The 18,494-nt window shown below is 46.4% G+C and overlaps 2 protein-coding genes across 2 annotated transcripts in view; one reads left to right on the top strand and one right to left on the bottom strand.

Moving 5' to 3' along the window:
• IFT25 (intraflagellar transport 25) overlaps nucleotides 1-18,494 on the top strand; it is a 99,229-nt gene that overhangs the window by 75,181 nt on the left and 5,554 nt on the right. The gene's annotated exons all lie outside the window — the stretch shown is intronic.
• On the bottom strand, nucleotides 1,805-16,543 carry DIO1 (iodothyronine deiodinase 1). The gene is made up of 4 exons (XM_049879331.1): nucleotides 16,231-16,543; nucleotides 8,142-8,285; nucleotides 4,519-4,718; nucleotides 1,805-1,873 (listed from the first exon to the last, which is right to left on the bottom strand). The coding sequence occupies exons 1-4, from the start codon at nucleotides 16,541-16,543 to the stop codon at nucleotides 1,805-1,807; spliced, it is 726 nt and encodes a 241-aa protein (XP_049735288.1).

Below are 18,494 nucleotides of genomic sequence, written 5' to 3'. Positions count from 1 at the left end.
CCTTTCCTCCCAGCCTCCAACGAGGCAGTTGTAGAATATTAATGTTGGTAATAATAGCTAGCACTTCATGGCATTTTCTATGGGCCAGGCACAGTTCTGTGCTTTACTCATTAAATCCTCTATGAGGCAGGCACTGTTGACACCTCTTTTATAGATCAAGATACCAAGGCAGCTTAACCAAAGTCACACAGTTATAGTAGGGAGCAGAGGCAGGACTCCAGGCTTGAAGTCAGAGGTGGGGTTTGACTCTCGGCTTGTGCAAGTTACTTTCTCTGTGAACCTTGATGTCCTCATCTGTAAAATGGGGATAATTCCCTTCTCTTCAGGATATAGAGAAATTAAATGAGAGAACGTATCTGGAATGGCCTGTACCTGATAGATAATTAATATCTATTTTTTTTTAAGTACATAATATTAACCTTGCAGCAACTAAGGTAGAGTCAAGGAGAATATGTTTTTTATGTTGGAAAATGTCTCCCAAGTCCATTCTTTTCTATGTAGCATGTTGCAATTGTAGTTTGATTCCAATGTGCGAAATTATTTCCCTCCTAGTGGGAGTTCACAGACAAAACCACATTTGATGTGTAACACATAGAGACTGAGAGTCCTTCCCACCAAATGAGCCGTTTCAGCTTATGGTATTTTTGCTGATCAGATTACAAGGAGTTATATACTAAAACACAGAACAGGCTGACGCAAATTGGAAAAGAAGATGTAAAGATCACACTAAACCTTCCAAAATAGCCTGATATATTTTAATCATTCTGTATTAGCTTGCTGCATCTTAAAGATGTTTTTTCAAATCAAGTCACAGCTGTTGTGCACTTTAGGCTGTGGCCATCATAAATACATGAAAAGAAGCAGAGTTAAAACAGATGAAAGCCAATGGTTATCTTTTAGTCCGGCATAATCTAACATAAATGACCATTAGGAGACTTGCAAAGAAATCAGAGAAACAGTTCTAAATATGAGCTACTGCATAACTGAATGACAACTTCTGCCTGTTGCCTGGTTTGGTCAAGGCCGTAATGATTTGGGGAATTCAGTCCTCCCTTCTCAGTGAATCTGTTTGTAAGCGAGGCTAGTGGAGGATCCCAGGGTAAAGAGAGCCAGATTTCTATGAAATATTTTCTACACGGTAAAGTGTGTCCTTTCCTTCCATGATAGAATTGGAGATTTGTTACCATGGAAACTCACCCCCACCACCACTACCATTGGCTGGTTTAAATCTTTCAGCCATGAAAGGATTACCATCTCCACTGTCTCCTCCCATTCCTGCCTCCTCCTCTTCCAGTTCCTCATCACTCCTTAAACAACTGGAGTTCTTCCTGTGTTTAGTTCTGAAAACCAATTTAATGTCTTAAATTATCAATTCTATAAATGCCAAATTTGGTAACGAGAATTTACCTAATAAAAAGGATAGCATATTTAACCACTTGGTATCAGAGTGGCAGGCGAGAGAGCACACACCTCAGAAGTACTTCCATTCATTATGACTGCATTCTCACTCTAAGACATCATACAATGAGTGTGGTCTCCACAGTAGAACAGTGTAGAGTTGTACATTCTTTAACTGGCCTGAACAACTCAAGTGCTGATTCATTTTCTCATTATGACAAACTCAGTCCTGATTGAATGCTATTACCTGCACCCCCTAACTGAGAGCAATTTGCTTAAACCAGAATAATCTGAGCTGGTGATTTAGCCGTGCACATAGATGAACAGGGGCCAGTCAGCAGGATGGGGAGAGCCAAGCCTTGAGGATTCCTCCTGTTGGTCACACAGAACTGGAGGATTGTCCAGATTAACTGTTGAGCTTTTCCAGAACAGCACGTACTTCCTCTGGATGGTAATTCCAAGGACCAGGTTTACCCTGCAAGAGAAATGAATCAGGTGTTCCCAAAATTCCAACTTGCAGGAATGTGCAGGTCTGGGGCTTAATTGAGAGATGCCTATGAGGAATCCCTCTGTGGGAGTTGTCAGCATGGCGTAGACAATGGCAGATGCAACCACAGAGTACATGAGATTACCCAGAGAGTGTGTGTAGTGGCACCAGCATTGAATAGGGAGAGTGGACAGAGAAGTAGGAGGAAAACCAGAGGGGTAAAGTGACAGCGTTTCAAAAAGAGAAAAGGATCTATACAAGTAAGCTTTTCTCCCAGAATCAAACTTTTCAGACTGGTGTAACTTTCTCTCCCTCCATCCTTCACGTCAGATTCTACCCATTCTGCATCAGAACCACCTCCGCCCTCCAGTCCCAATGCCCTAGTTCAGCCCCCTCTCTCTCCTGCTGGGGCAGCTGCCACACCTCCCAGCTGTCCCTAGTCCTCAATCCCTGCTCCCTGTAGTCCCCTTATTCACCGTTACCCAGCAGGCGGTGATCTTTCTAAACTGCAGATCTGATCATGCCTCCACTCTGCTCAGTGCTTCAATTGCTCTCCCTTGCCCTAAGATGAAGGCCAAACTCCTTGGTCTAGAATGAGACTCCCTGGAACCCAAAGTCCCCCCATTCTCCATTCATACCCTGCCCTCACATGCCGCAGTGCCTTCCCCCCTGCCCATTCCTGCATTTGCAGTACCTTTCATTCACCACGCCCACTTTTCCAAACCCTTATCATCCTTTAAGGCCCAAGCATTTATCATCTTCTCTGAGAAGCCTACCTTTCCCCAGGGGTTAGCAGATTTACAGTCTGAGAGCCAAACCCAGCCTGCTGCCTCATGCCCATTCATTTACATGTTCATTTACATGTCATTTACATGGCAGAATCAAGTAGTTGTGTCAGAGACCCTATGGCCCACAAAGCCAAAAATATTTACCATCTGGCTCTTTTCAGAAAAAGTTTGCAGGCCCCTGCCCTGGACTGTCACAGCACTTGGGACGTTGTAACACTACCTGGGTCTCCCCTATCCCAGAGACTGTGAGCACCTTAAAGCTAGGCATGGGTCATTTTTAATTCCTGCACTTAGCACAAAGCCTACCCCAGAGTAGAGACTCAATGCCCAGCTTGCCTCAATCATGCATTTCAGAACCCTGTCTCAGGGAGGGGAAAGGAAGAAGGCCCTGAATTCTTGTACTGTGTCCCTCGCCACCCTGGGGATTCATCTGCGAGTTGTTGTTTATTTCATGTGCTTCAACAGGGCCATCTTGACCTGTGGGCAGAGGAGCTGGGGGTCTATCCACATGGTCGGGTTTCATCTACTCCCTGAGGCCTGACATCCCTTCAGCAGCTATGAAAGCTGGTTCTGTCCTTTCAGGGGAGGCCAGCACTACACAAGGGGTCAGAGGCTGTGTTTGCCTCGCACACCAGGCCCAGGCTACAGGGGGAAACAATCACCAGAAAAGAAGACTGGGCTCAGTTTCCGCCTTTGTCCCCTGCTTCGGCATTCCCAGCTCCTAAATGCGGAGTTCCTTCTCTTCTGACCTCCTAACTGGTGGTCCAACGGTTAAGCACTCAGCTGCTAACCAAAAGGTCGAGGATTCAAACCCACCAGTGGCTCTGTGGGAGAAAAGACCTGGCGATCTGCTCCCATAAAGATGACAGCCTAGGAAACCCTGTCATGGGGTAATTCTACCCTGTCCTATACGGTCGCTATGAGTCAGAATCGACTGGATGGCACGCAATGACAATACCACCACCCTCCTCCAGACTCAGGCCTGACTCAGAGATTGTTGTTGTTGTGTGCTGTGGAGTCGATTCTGACTCATAGCAACCCTATGGGACAGAGTAGAACTGCCCCCATAGGATTTCCAAGGCTATAATCTTTATGGGGAGCCCTGGTGGCACTGTGGTTAAGAGCTAAGGCTGTTAACCAAAAGGTTGGCCGTTTGAATCCATCGGAGTCAATGCAACGGTTTTGGTTTTTTTTTTTTTTCAATTCTTTACAGAAGCAGACTGCCACATCTTTCTCCTTTGGGGTGGCTGGTGGGTTTGAAGCACCGACCTTTCTGTTAGCAACTTAGTGCTTAACTGCTCCTCCACCAGGGCACCTCCTCAGAGATTAACAGCTTCAAATCTTCCCACTCCTGACCCATCCCATCCCGGGGATTTTGAAGTCAAAGCCTTGCTCAGTGTGGTCTTGGGCAAGTCACTTCCCTTCTCTGAGCATCATTTATAAAAGGGAAACAACATTCTTTGCCTCTCAGCTTGAAACCAAACCGTGGCTAAACTGTTCATTTGGGTTCAGAAGGCAGCCAGGAGGATACAGTTCCAGTCCATACATCATTTCATCCCCTGTGAGGTGGGGATCAATACCCTTATTTTGAAGATGAGAAAACTGAAGCTCCAAGACGGAAAGGGACTTGCCTGTGTTCACATGGCTGGTAAACAACCAGGTGAGGATTTGAATCCAGGCCTGTCTGATGCAAAGCTTTCTCTTTGCCCTTGCCCTCTCTGGGCCACCTTTGCCCTCCCTAGGCCTCTTTTATCCTCCCTGGGCCCCTTTTGCCCTCCCTGGGCCCTCTTTACCCTCCCTGGATCCCTTTTGCTCTCTGTGGGCCTCCCGCTTCTGGATCACCACCTTGTAAAGGATCCTTCCCTCCTGGAGCACGTAGAGCCTCTCTGGCAGTGCCGCATAGAGCTGGCTGCTCACGTTCTGCATCGTGTCCACCACCACAGGGCACTGGGGGCTTCTGTCTAGCAGTAGGTGAGCCGCCTGCAGGCGGTCCTGGAGGTTCCGGTGATTCCTAATGGCCACGTTGTTCTTAAAAGCCCAGCCATCTACAAGAGAAGGGTGGGGCAGCAGGCCCACAGGGATGGCACACATTTCCTGCAGACTAAATACCCCCTACCTTTAACTGAGGAGTCTAGCTAGAGGAGCCATTGGCCATAATTGGCCCAGCTTCCTATATGGGTGAATGGCTGAAGTCACACAAGGACTTAATGATTGAGTTGATCCAGAGCTGAAGCCTAGGCCTTGGGCGTTCAATGTGAGATAGAACAATAGACCAGTACTTCTCAATCGTTAATGTGCATACCTTGTTAAAGTAAGATTTTGATTCAGCCTGTCTAGGGTAGCACCGAGAGACTGATATGCTCCTGAGATGGTAAGGCTGCTGGTGCCTGGACCACGCTTTTGAAAGGCAAGAGCCTGGAGCAGTGGTTCTCAAAGTGTGTGGTCCCAGGGCCAGCAGCATCAGCATCACCTTGTCAGCAAATCCTCAAACCCCACCTGAGACCTGTTGGGAACGGGGCTCAGCAATCTGTGTTTTAACAGCTCTCCAGATGATTCTGACGCAGGCTGAAGTTTGAGAACTGCTCTAGAGTCTAGACAATTCCCTTTCCTAATTACTGTCCACCATGGTGACTTTCCAAAATGCAAATCTAGCATAACTCCCCTGCTCACCATTTTCTCTGACTTCCTGCTGCCCTCAAGATAAGTCCCAAGCTCCTCAGTGTGGCTACAAGGTCCTCGGGCGACCTGGCCTCTACCCATCTCTCTAACCTCATCTCTGGCCACCCTCTTTTTTCCAGCTCCTTGCTTCAGCCAGGCGCAATACTTGGGATTCCTTGGCCTTGCCCACCCCCAGGCTGTCTCTCATTTCCACCCTGGTACAGCATAATTCCTGTCTCTACCTGTAGTGTGAGCAGTGTGAGGCTGTCTCTTCCCTTGGTTTGTATACTGCAACTGGGGCTACGGCAGATGACGTGTTAGCTCTACTACAGCCTCATGATAAGTCTCCCAGGGTGAGCTTACAACCAAGTACAACTGCTAGCTTGGCAAACCAAAACCAAACCCATTGCCGTTGAGTCAAATTCTGACTCATAGCAACCCTATAGGACAGAGTAGAACTGCCCCATAGGGTTTTGAAGGCTGTAAATCTTTACTGAAGCAGACTGTGACATCTTTCTCCCACAGCATGGCTAGTGGGTTTGAACCACTGACATTTCAGTTAGCAGCTGAGCTCTTAACCACTGCACCACCAGGGCTCCTGCTAGCTTGGCAATGACTCTTAATTTCATCCCCTCCTAAACAGCCTCGTAGTCTTACTGCCTTCCCACTGCCAGGGAAGGATTATGCAATAAGCAAGGTGCTGACTTACTAATCTGCAGTGCGCAGTTTCACCCATGTGTTTGCTTACTAATCTGTAGTGTGCAGTTTCACATGGGTGTTTGCTTACAGATCAGTGAGTAAGCAAACAGTTAAGCCCATTGATACATTGTTGTTGTTGTTAGGTGCTGTCGAGTTCTAACTCATAGCGACCCTGTGCACAACAGAACGAAACGCTGCCTGGTCCTATGCCATCCTCACAATTGTTGTTGTGCTTGAGCCTATTGTTGTAGCCACTGTGTCAGTGCGTCTTGTTGATCTCATTGCTTACTGGTTAATGTGCCCCTGCTTCCCAGCTATCATTCACAAAACAATGAGTATGATTTCTAACACAAAATCTGATCATATTTTTTCTCTGCTTAAAAGCCAGTTACACGACCAGTTTTTAGGGTAGCATTTAATGACCGCCATCATTTCTTTCAGTCTGTTTCCAGGCAGGTCTGCCAGCCCTTCTCCATCCAGCCATAGTAGACTCTTCCTCAAATGAGACTGCCACCTCTGTGCCTTTGTCGTGATGATCCCTCTGCCCTTTCTCCATACCATCTCTTCCACTTTTGAAATCCTTCCTGTCCTTCAGAGGCTCAACTCTAAAACAGGGTTTCTTAACCTTGGCACTGGTAACATTTGGGTCTGGATAATTCTTTGTTGGGGGGAGCTGGCCTGTGCATTTTAGGACATTGAGTAGTACTCCTGGCCTCTGCCTGCTATATGCCAGTAGCACACACCCTCCCCGCCCCAATGCATGCCAACCAAAAATGCCCCAGACATTGTTAAATGTCCCCTGGGGAGCCAAATCCTGCTAGTTGAGAATCGCTGCTCTAACACCATCTCCTCCAGGAAGCCTTCCCTGATCTCCATCAACTGTATGATATTGAGCAAGCTATTTAAGCCTCAGTTTTCCCATCTATTAAATGGGAATAATGGAACTTCTGTTACAAAGTAGCTGTGAGGCTTAAATGAAGTAACTTGTGTGGAATTCCCAGCACTCTGCCTGGCACACAGTAGCTTATTAAAAAAATATTTATTTTGCCTATCTCCAAATTACAAACATGTGGGAAAGGACCTAGTTTTTTATTTTGGACCCTAGGTTTTCTTCTAGTCTGCTCTGGAAGTGGTTCCCTTAAAACCAAACTATTTAGGGCCACTTAACTGTAAGTGGGGAAACCCTGGTGGCAAAGTGGTTTAAGTGCTACGGCTGCTAACCAAAGCGTTGGCAGTTCGAATCCACCAGGCGCTCCTTGGAAACTCTATGGGGTGGTTCTACTCTGTCCTATAGAGTCGCTATGAGTCGGAATCAACTCGACAGCACTGGGTTTGGTTTGGTTTCGGTGACTGTAAGTGGAGCCCAGGTGGCGCAGTGGTCAAGAGCTCAGCTGCTAACCAAAAGGTTGGCTGCTAACCACCAGCCACTCCTTGGAAACCCTATGGGGCAGTTTTACTCTGTCCTGTAGGGTCGCTGTGAGTCAGAATTGACTCAACAGCAATGAGTTTGATTTTTTTTTTTTTTTAACTTAAAGTGGAAGGGGATTTTCAATTGGCCTCATTGCCAAGGTGCCACTTGCAGGAGATGGTAGTCATTAGCTAATGGACTACAGGTTGAAAACTAACAATAAACTGCTGCTGGCCTTGCCTTTCTCCAGGAAACAGGGTCCAGCAATCTGTGTCTTAGCAAGCCCTCTAGGTGATTCTGCTGCACACTAAAGCTTGAGAACCATGACCTAGATGAACCATAATGTCCCTTTGAGTTTGGAGAGTCTTAGGACGTATTTCACAAATTACTTTGTAGCAATCGCTTCACTCGTGACGTTTCAGGTCTAAATTCTTTGTAGCTGTAATATTTGTGCCCTCCCAGCTAGATCCTGCCACTCCAGGTTTTCTGCTGTGAAGTTATCAAGTGCTGGGTAAACCTAGTTCAGGTAAACTAGGTTAGTCTAGCTCAGGGACTGGGAGATGGTAGGTGCTCAATGAATAGCAATTCTATACCTCTCTCTCCTATTCTTCCTCCCTCCACCCCCAACCCTCAGATGGGGTTTGGGGAAAGGAGAGAGAAAAAAGAAGGAGGGAAGAGGCCAAGGCAGAGACTCCTTCTGTACCTGTTGCATGTGCTTCCTCAATGTAAATGATGAGAAAATCTGCCATGGAACTAAAGTCTTCCACAAGTCTCTTGAACTGGTCAAGTTTGGAAAGAAATGAAGGTCAGGTGCAGCTTCCAAAATTCAGCACCAGTGGTCTGATGCCTAAAACAGAAAACGGAACCATCATAAACCAAGAATCTGCACACAGTATTTCATTTGCTAGCATGTTCTTCACTCCTACATTCAATTCTATTATCTTTATTTTCCCTCCAGGATGGGTCCAGGGTACAGTGGGGGGCTGGAGCCTGGAAAGCATGACTTAGCAGCTTTTCCTCTCTACATGAGGGGATTTTCTTAGGTGGTCTCAGTGGACCACTGGGTGGTAATTAAAATAATGATAAGGTGAGTCCCTTTCATGGAGTTTATTAGGCACATACACATCAATTCTCTCATGTGATGTGATTAGAAATACTACAAGGTAAGTATTTCTTTTCCCATTTTACAAAGGACCTGAGGTTTATAGACTTGCTCCAGGTGGTACAACAGGTCAGTGGCAGAGTTAAAATTAACACTCTGGTTCCTGGACTCTCAATTAATTTCTTTTATTCTTTTATTCAAAGTGCCTCGGTTTCCTCATCCGCAAGTGAACATGATAGTAGTACTTACGTTATAAGATTGTTACAAAGATTAAATAAGCTAATGCAGATAAGGGCTTAAAATGGCACCTGGCCCATAGTACGTGCTCAATAAATGTACTTTGTTGTTCTTAACTATCATCTCCAACCTGAGCTATGAAATGGGGGAGGCAGTGAAGCAGGGGGCTCCACAAAAAAGAGTGGGAGCAGGGCTAGCTACGTATTTTGTGGGGCCCATTGAAAAATGAAAGTACAGGGCTCCTTGTTCAAAAAGTAGGGAAAATGTCCCATTAAAGGTATTAAATATAAAGTTTTTCTTCCCTTCCATGGTCTCTCTCTCCACCTGTTAGGGTGTTTTCTAGTTGGTATTTGATGTTATGCTCCCTTGGGTACAGGGACACTCACAGCGTGAATACAGACCCTCGTAGTAATCCAGGAGGCCCACACCTCAGTGTGCCTGTGTGTGTACTTCTGCCACGTTTGGCTACCAGTTTCCCCCACTCTCTAGCCACCAGAGCAACACACCAGGCCATGGCCAGGGGCAGACAAGTTGAGCCAGGCATATTCCCTTCCCACCTCCCTACCACCCCAACTCACAGGGCATTGCAACCTGTTCAGTGACACGCTAGGTGATGGGCAAGAGGTTTCTCGCTGCCAAGTCTCCCCCTAACCCTCATCACCTGCCAAATGCACTGTGGTGCTGGCAGCCTGAGATGGCACAGCCGCCTCCATAGCCTGCTCTGAGATGCTGTGGGGTGACAGCGCCTGACTCCAGCCTTCCCCATGCCAGTGTCCAGGCCCTCTCTGAGGCCAGAAGGTAGCAATGGTCAATGAATGGGGGCAGGAAGAAGGAGGCCGGATGGGGCCCAGGACACCAGGGGGTAGAGGGGTGAGCGGTGGAGAACACATCCCACGGAGGCAGAGGTGGCGGAAACTGGGACTACACGTGACCTAAAGCTCTGAGTCCATGGGGCATGCTCCATTGTTCCATCAGACTTCACTTAGAAAACACAAATTCAAAGGTAAAATTATTAAGAATTTTAAGACAGCTACTCCAGAATATTAAGCCCCAAGTGTGAGGCCCTTTTGAGTGTGGAACCCTGGGTGACTCACTGGTTTCATGCCCATGAAGCTGGCCCTGAGTAAGAACCTTCTGTAATTTCCCTCACCTGGACTGGGGGCACTTCTGGGGGGCTCCTAGGACCCAGTGGTCACCTATGGCCAGAGCTGACATTGTTGAGCCCTGAGTGTACATCCATTAGAACATGGCTGTTCCTGTATTATGATGTGGCCTGTTTAAGTGTCTACATCCTCTAGACGGCTCGTTGCCCTTTGAGGGCTGGCCTATTCCTCACTTATCCTTGGATCCTTGGCATTGAGCTCACTCTTTTTCTATCTACAACCGTTTACTCAGCACTTCTAATGTGCAAGGCTCTCTGCCACACCAGGAGTCAGCAGAGAACAAGACCAGCAGGTCCTTACCTGCCGGCAGTGTGAGGTCTACTTAGTGAGACAGGCAAAAAAACAAACAAACACATAAATAAAGTAATTTCAAATTGTGATACGTGTTACAAAAGAAACTGTAAAGGAGTGACCTACTTTAGATAGGTGCACCAGGGAAGGCCTCTGAGGAGGTGTCATCCAACCTGAGAAAGGAAAGAGCCAGCCATGGGCAAAGGGAGGGAAAGGGCATTCCCAGCAAAGGCACCTGATGTACAAAGGCCCTGAGGAGGGACAGAGCTTGGTGTGCTCAAGGACCCACAACACCACTGTGCCAGAGCCAGGCAGGGGAAATGATGAGAGATGTGGCTGGAGAGGTAGGTATCAACCAGAGCAGGCAGGCTCTCATAGACCTTGGGAAAGAATCTGAGTTTTTTTCTAGGCACACAGGAAGTCATTGTGGATGTACAGCAAGGGTGTGGACATTTGTTACAATTTTGATTTCTCAGCTCTCAACCCTCCTTCCTGCTTGGAACTCCCTATTTTGTTTACTATTGATGGGAAACAGTCCCGGTCCTCTCTCTGCCCCCCAGCAGTCAGGGCACAGGCAGTAATCAAGACTGGGCTGATTGGATCTTCTCATATGAGTCTTTGATTCTGGAGTCATTGAATTCATCCACGGCCCAGTGCTAATGCCCCTGGAAGGGGTGGTGGAGTTCTGCAATTGTGATGGATTCCCACAGCAATCACAGGGACAGGAGCATCCAGACCCAGTGGTCCAGCTGCTCTTGATTCTGAAAAGTCTCCAAAGTCTTTCCAATACATTCCTTTGTGTGTATATATGTGTGAGGCTAAGAAAACCAGAGCGAGTTTCTGTTGCTTGCAAGCCAGAACCCTGGCTAATGATCAGAGTTACACTTTAAGATCACTCTGGTTGCTCCATAGAGAAAGGACTGGGAGTGAGAATGGAAGTGGGGAGAAACCAGTTAGGGGGGCATTGGAGAATTCCACATGAGAGATAATGGGAGCTCTGACTAGTGTGTTTGCTGTGGAGAAAGGAAAGGTGAAATTGACAGGACTTGCTGATGGCGTTATGGATTGAATTGCGTCCCCCAAAAATATGTGTTGTAAACCCTAACTCCTATACCTTCGGTTGTAATCCCATTTGGGAATGGGTTTCCTTTGTTATGTTAACGAGGCAGGATTAGTGTAGGGTGTGTTTTAAATCAATCTCTTTTGAGACCTAAAATCGCGGATTGAGCAAGCAAGCAAGCAGAGATGGGTGAAGATAGATGCCACACCACATGAAGAACACCCAGGAGCAGAAGCTAAAAAGAGACAAAAATCTTCCTCCAGAGCCAACAGAGACAGAAAGCATTCTCTTGGAGCCGGCACCCTGAATTTGGACTTCCAGCCTCCTGAGCTGTGAGAAAATAAATTTTTGTTAACGCTACCTACTTGTTGTATTTCTGTTACAGCAGCACCAGATAACTAAGACAGGTGGGAAATAGAGGACATCTTAACTTGCTTTTGGTTTATTTGGTTACTTATCCCCCTACCTTGTTCTGCAAAGGATTTGAAGCAGCTTACACATATAAGAAAATATTAAAATAGAAAAAAAAAAAAATGATGCCCCAATTGGAAGCATAGAAGAGGAGGGAAAAATGGAATACAAACAGGCCTTAAGGTCCTGTGCATTTGTTGTAACTGAGCTATATATTTGACTTTGAGTTTCCTGGTGGCCAAATAAAAGGAGAAACACAATTGGTTACATATTCCTCATTTTTCAGTACGTGAGGAGAAAGCAGGCCAAGTGTCTCTGGAGATGCAAAACTTTCCTTGTTCCTGGCTCACAAAATTTTTTATTGGAGGTTCTAAGAGGCACTGGGTGGGCCTCAGGCCCTGTTGGTTGACCGCGTGATAATTCCTCAGCCACGTGACAGGGTTAGTCTGGCCTCATCAGGGAGGCTCAAGGTCCAGTCATAGCCAGGTGGCCAGTCATTGGCCTCAAGTGATCCCAGGAGCTCACTCTTCAGATAAGAACCCAAAAGACTTAGGGTCAGAACAAGTTGTAAATATGAACTGTCTGGAATTTTATTTTTAATTGGGGAAAAAAATCAACAACCACTGATTAGGATGCTGGAGGAGACAAAGCCATTTGTTTAATTATTTATAGCATAGTTGGGAACATCAATCTATATTAAGGGCAAAGTTTAAACCTAGTTCCCTGACTTCTTGGTAGTGAAGAGAGGAAGGATGGGTACAAGAGAGTTACTGTGCTGAGGGATGGCTCCCTGCCCATGTCCACAGGTCACGGTGCAGAGAACACCATTTCACAAGAATGTCGGGTCAGGTAAGGACTATTAAATCTATCATTTGTATAGCTGGGAAAACAGCTCTGTAGTAGAGCTGGACTCAAACTCAGCCCTCAGGACTCTGAGGTCAGTAAGTTAACCCCCGCACCAGACTCCCTCAGCAGAGGAATCCCAGCTATAGTCACTAGACTATATAAGTACACTTGGAGAGATTTTTGAAGATTTTGAACAGGGGCTGAAATAAAGCCAATTTCAGATTAACTCTCAGTTATTCATAAATCATCCAGAACTTACCTTCTGCCACAGTGTGCCAGTTGGTCAATGTTTTGCTCTATGTGTGTGTCTGAAAGTGTGTGTACATTGTGTGTGTGTGTGTGGGTTCGTGCAGAGGGAGGTGGTGGGAAATTTCTCTGAGCTTTTGTTGTCTCACCCAGCACCTAACAACAGAAAGTGCACTAGCTGAGAGTCAGCAGGCACAAGTTCTAGTTCCGACTCTACTAAGAACTCGCTGTGTGGCTCTGACAAGTCTGAAAAATGAAGAGGTTGGTGTAAAGAATCTTCCAGATCTCCTAGTCTGTGGCTCTAAAATGAATTCAGAGTTTATATGGAAGCATACAGACTAAACTTTTTAGTGCCTTGGTGTCTTCCAAAGCAGCAACAGGATGTCTTTCTAATATGTAGAGCTGATCACATTAATTCTCTGATTAAAAACCCTTCCAGAATTAAACAACACTCTCAGGATAAAGTCTACCCTCTTTGGTAAGACACATACGCCCTCCAAGCTCTTGTCCCCAGTGATGTCTTCAGTCTCATCTTTTACTCCTTCCGGCCTCCCACCCCCTACTTCTGCCAAACTGAAAGATGCTCATCCATATATCAGGTCTTTGTCCTTGCTCCTCCACCCCTCTGACCTATTCGCCCCTGCTCCCCACTGCCCTCTTCTTCACCTACTCCAAGGCTTCACTGTCCCAGACAATCAGTACACCGTCCTCTGCTCCAGGAAGCCCGCCCTTAGCCACCTCCGTTCCCTGCCCCAGCTGAGAGGGGTCCCATCCTCCAGGGCCCTCTGCTTCCTTCTCTTGCCACCATCTCCCTCCTGGGTTAGGGGGCTCTTCCCGGGCAGGGACCAGTTGTATTTACCTCTGTATTGCCAGTACCTCTTATTTCATTGACACTGGGTCAGTGTGCTGAAAGCCAACCCTGTTTTATAAATAACCCAGTGAAACCCAGTGCCCTGGAGTCGATTCCGACTCGTAGCGACCCTATAGGATGGAGTAGAACTGCCCCATAGAGTTTCCAAGGAGCGCCTGGCGGATTCGAACTGCCAACCCTTTGGTTAGCAGCCGTAGCACTTAACCACTATACCACCAAAGTTTCCGTTTTATAAATAGAGGGGCTTTTTTTGCTTCTCAGTCTCCCCATCTCTATTCTCCAGTCTCAGCTGTAGCAGCTGGGAGTAAAGACAAAAAGAATAGTCTTTAAAATGTAAACTGGTCCACTAAAAGTGGACAATGAAAAGAAGCAAGTAAATCCTGTGAATCGGTCATGAGGTAAGTGGCTTTTTGGGAACTGATTTTTCAGTGATTGACTTTCAGCAGGCTGACCTGATTCTGTCACAGTGCTTGACATATAGTTAACCAGTTACCATCAAGTCAAGCCTGACTCGTGGTGACTGCATGTGTGTCAGAGTAGAACTGTGCTCCATAGGGTTTTCTTTTTTTGGTAAATTTTATTTGTTTTTGTTGTTGAGAATATACACAGCAAAACATATACCAATTCAGTCATTTCTACATGTACAGTTCAGTGACGCTGATTACACTGAGTTGTGTAACCGTTCTCACCCTTCTTTTCTGAGTTGTTCCTCTCCCATTGACATAAACTCACTGCCCCCTAAGTTTCCTATATAATCTTTTGAGTTGCTGTTGTCATTATATGATCCTATATAGATAGTTCTTAAAAGAGCTTAATACTCAAGGCAAACATTTTTTACTAGTTAAGCTAAACTATTGTTTGGTTTTAATAAGACTTCAGGGGATATTTTTGGCTTATATTTTAAAGATTAATTCAGGGCAGTAGTTTCAGGGGTTTATCCAGCCCCTGTGGCTCCAGAAAGTCTGGAGTCCATTTCTCAGGGGCTTTTAAATGCTGATGTGTACTATGAATTTCCAGGAGGAGGATATAGTATGCAGGGCTTCACACATTTCTTTCACCAGAGAGCTCTATATAGTAAAGCATAGCTTGTGGGACTTGGGTTCAAAAGAACATGCCTTGAAAAATACTAAAGTTACATGAATTCCTCGGGAGTCATCTCTACTCTACCTGCTGTGTCCCAGCCCTGGGAGAAGCATGCTGAGGAATTCAGAGAAGAATCAGACACAAGCCCTGTCATGAGGCCCCTCTTTAGCAGGAAGATAAGACTTGTACTTAGGTAGTCAGATTCTGGACCAGGAGAACTGGTGTTCTAGGAGAGGTTCAGCCATGAGTCCAGAAGGGAGAGAGAGAGCATGCCTGCCTGAAGGGACCCGAGAGGGCTTTCTAGAGGAGGCCTGAGAGCTGGACCTTGAAGACTGAGGGGGATGATGAGAGGGAGGGGTGTTTCAGACCAGCCAATGACATTGGCAAAAGCAGAAGGGAAAGCACTAGGGATGAACAAGACCCAACAGGAGGTTCCGTTGGTCTAGAGGAAATGAGTATGGGGGAAAGGGAAGCTTGGAGATGAAATTGTAAGAGAGAGGGAGCCCAGTAGGGAGGATCTCACATGCAAGGCTGAGCCTGGGCTTCGTTCTGAATGCAAAGGGGAACCACTGAAGGTTGTCAAGCGGGGGATGGGGATTGGCTAGATGTATACTTTTGGAAGAGTGATTGACAGCTGTTCACAAGCTAGGTTGGAAGAGAGAATGAGGGAGGGAGGAAGTCCTGGCAGGGGCAGCTCTATCAGCCCCACCTCTGGGCAGCCAGAGCCAGCTCTGCAGCAGATGAGCAGAAAGGGTACAGAGAGGTGTGAGGACAAAAAAGAGGAACTGATTGGAGAGGTCTTTAAGAACCCAGATAGATAGAACTGGATTGTCAGTATACAGGGGAGAAAGAGAAAAAAAAAAAAACAGGGAAGAGGAAAGAAGGGAAGGAAAAAGGAAAGGAGGAACAGAGAGAGAGAGAAGTCAATTCAGCAAGTATTTGCTGAGCACTTACCATATGCCAGACATGATGACATCAAGCCCAGGGGACACAGTAGTGTGTTAGAGTGACAGTCTCTGTCCTCTTTGCAGACCAGTGAAAGTGACAGACCTTAATCAAATACCCACACATAACTACACACCATGACAGATGTAATAAGGAAAAGCTTAGGATGTGAAGCAAGCATATAGGAGGGGGTGACCTTGTCTGAGAGTTGAAGGCTTCTCTCAGGAAGCGTCATTAAGCAGGAGTGTGAAGGATGAACGGGAGTTAACCAGGCAGAGAGATGGACAAAAAGCATCCCAGGAAGAACATACTGCAAGACAAGAGCAGTGTTCGAGGAACTGAAAAACCAGTGCGGCTACAAGTGCAAGAAGAGGCAATCCAAGAGAACTCCTAGTTTCTGGGTAAGAGAAGAAGACAAGAAGCCAAAGAAGGAGCAGCTAGTGCAGTAGAAGAAGAATTCAGGACTTTCCAACTCACCATCCCCCCTCCTGCTACTCTCAGTCCAAGCACCCCTCCAGCCCTTATCCACCTCCTGACCTTGCATGAAGTCCGAAATGTTGCACCTTTGGCCTGAGAGGCAGACCACCGGGCAATCTGGGGCTGGACCCCCTTCCTCAGTCTTGTCTTCTAGTCGCTGCCAATAGACCTTCAGGATGAACCAGAAGTACGGGATGCTGAAGAGGGTTGAACCCCACATGTCATAGGCAAAGTGGGGGTTTTGGGCCAGGATGTTCTTCTTGACTCTCCCGGGGAACAGTATCAGTAACACTTTGCCCATGGCCACATGCAGGGCCACCTTCAAGAATATCCAGAGCCTCTTCAGCCATAGCCCTGGCTGGGGCAGCCCCATCTCTGTAGGGTCAGAGCCAGGTCTGTGTCCGATAGACAGACAGGTTACAGCTAAGAGGCACTGGGTGGAGCTGAGCGAAGGTGCAGGGTCAGGGCAGCCAACCCCGGACAGGAGGAGGGTGCAGGAGTGTGTTTGCCTTCCTGTCAGTAAAATGGAAGATTCCAGACCAGGTGCACATTATCATTCCTGACACTTTGTCATGACTTTTGAGGAATTCTTAGATCAGGAAACACCAGATCTTAGATTCTCCCTCTGATAAGTTTTTTTAAAAACAGTTATTTGAAAAGATCCCACTTAAAGCAAGACTCTGTTTGCAAATAAATAGATTCTAATGTTAATTCTTTTAGTCCTGTAAATTGTTCTTTTCTGAAGGCACAGCCCTCCCCAGAGGACATGGATCTGGAACCTCCCAGGCATAGACAGAACTGGGGCCACTCCCTAGCAAGTCTGGGGCTCCCCTTAGCACTGGTGGTAGCATGATAAATATAAATGCTCTAAGGGAGGTCATAGCCCAGCACAAGGAAGAGGCAAGTAAACAGAAAACTACCGCTTAATGTATTAAATACAAAGATGGGGCATGTGCAGGGGCTGTAGGAGCACAGATCCCCCCCCCCCCAAAAAAAACAAACCCATTGCCATCAAGTCGATTCTGACTCACAGTGACCGTATAGGACAGCATAGAATTGCCCCATAGGGTTTCCAAGAAGCAGCTGGTGGACTAAAACTGCTGACCTTTTGACCTTAATCACTGCACCACTGGGAGTCATTTGTGTTGATATACACATCTATTTTTACATGCAGTCAGAATAAGTTAGGTAATGCTTCAGTAATAAAGAAATCCCAAAATCTCAGTCTTTACAGCTAAAGAGATTAATTTCTCATTCATGCTACATAACCATTATGCTACTCTGTTGTACTTTGGTTTTACTCTGGAACCTAGGGTGATAGTCCAGCCTCTACCTAGAACATTTCTGGTCTCACGGCAGAAGAAAAAGAGAAAAGACCAAACGCATGTCAGCTCTTAAAACTTCCGCCTGTAGCTGGGGACCATGGCCTTGGGGGACATCTAACTCAATTGGCATAGCATGGTTTATAAAGAAAATGTCCTACATTCTACTTTGGTGAGTAGCATCTGGGGTCTTAAAAAGCTTGTGAGCAGCCATCTAAGATAGTCCACTGGTCCCACTGTGTCTGAAGCGAGGGAGAATGAAGAAAACCAAAGAGTCAAGGGAAAGATTAGTACAAAGGACTAAGGGACCACAACTACCAGAGCTTCTACCAGTCTAATCCAGCGCAACTAAATGGCACCCAGCTACCACCACCGACTGCTCTGACAGGGACAACAATAGAGGGTCCCAGACAAGGCTGGAGAAAAATGTAGAACAAAAATCTAACTCACACACACACAAAAAAAAACTGACTTACTGGTCTAACAGACTGGAGAAACCCTGAGAGTATGGCCCCAGACACCCTTCTAACTGAGTACTGAAGTTGCTCCTGAGGTTCACCCTTCAGCCAAAGATCAGACAGGCACATAAAACAAAATGAGACTAAATGGGTACACCAGCCTGGGAGGGGAGGTGGGGGTGAGAAGGCAGGAGGGGACAAGAAAGCTGGTAATAGGGAACCCAAAGTCAAGAAGGGGAGAGTGTTGACACATCATGGGGTTGGCAACCAATGTCGCAAAACAATGTGTATTAATTGTTTAATGGGGAACTAATTTGCTCCATAAACCTTCATCTAAAGCACAATTTTTTAAAAAGTAATGCAATCTAAAAAAAAAAAAACAAAAACTTTTGCCTATAGGTGACACACATTACTTCTGCTTGTATTTCATTGGCTAGGGAAAGTCATATGACCAAGTCTGACATCAGTGGTTCCAAGAATATAATTCTTCCTTAAGGAGTTGCACGACTGGGAAGGAAATAAAATGTTTGACAAGCAGTGATAC

Source organism: Elephas maximus, chromosome 3 (assembly GCF_024166365.1).
Source record: "Elephas maximus indicus isolate mEleMax1 chromosome 3, mEleMax1 primary haplotype, whole genome shotgun sequence".
Classification (NCBI taxonomy): Eukaryota; Metazoa; Chordata; class Mammalia; order Proboscidea; family Elephantidae; genus Elephas; species Elephas maximus.
This window is presented reverse-complemented; position numbering and strand designations above follow the sequence as displayed.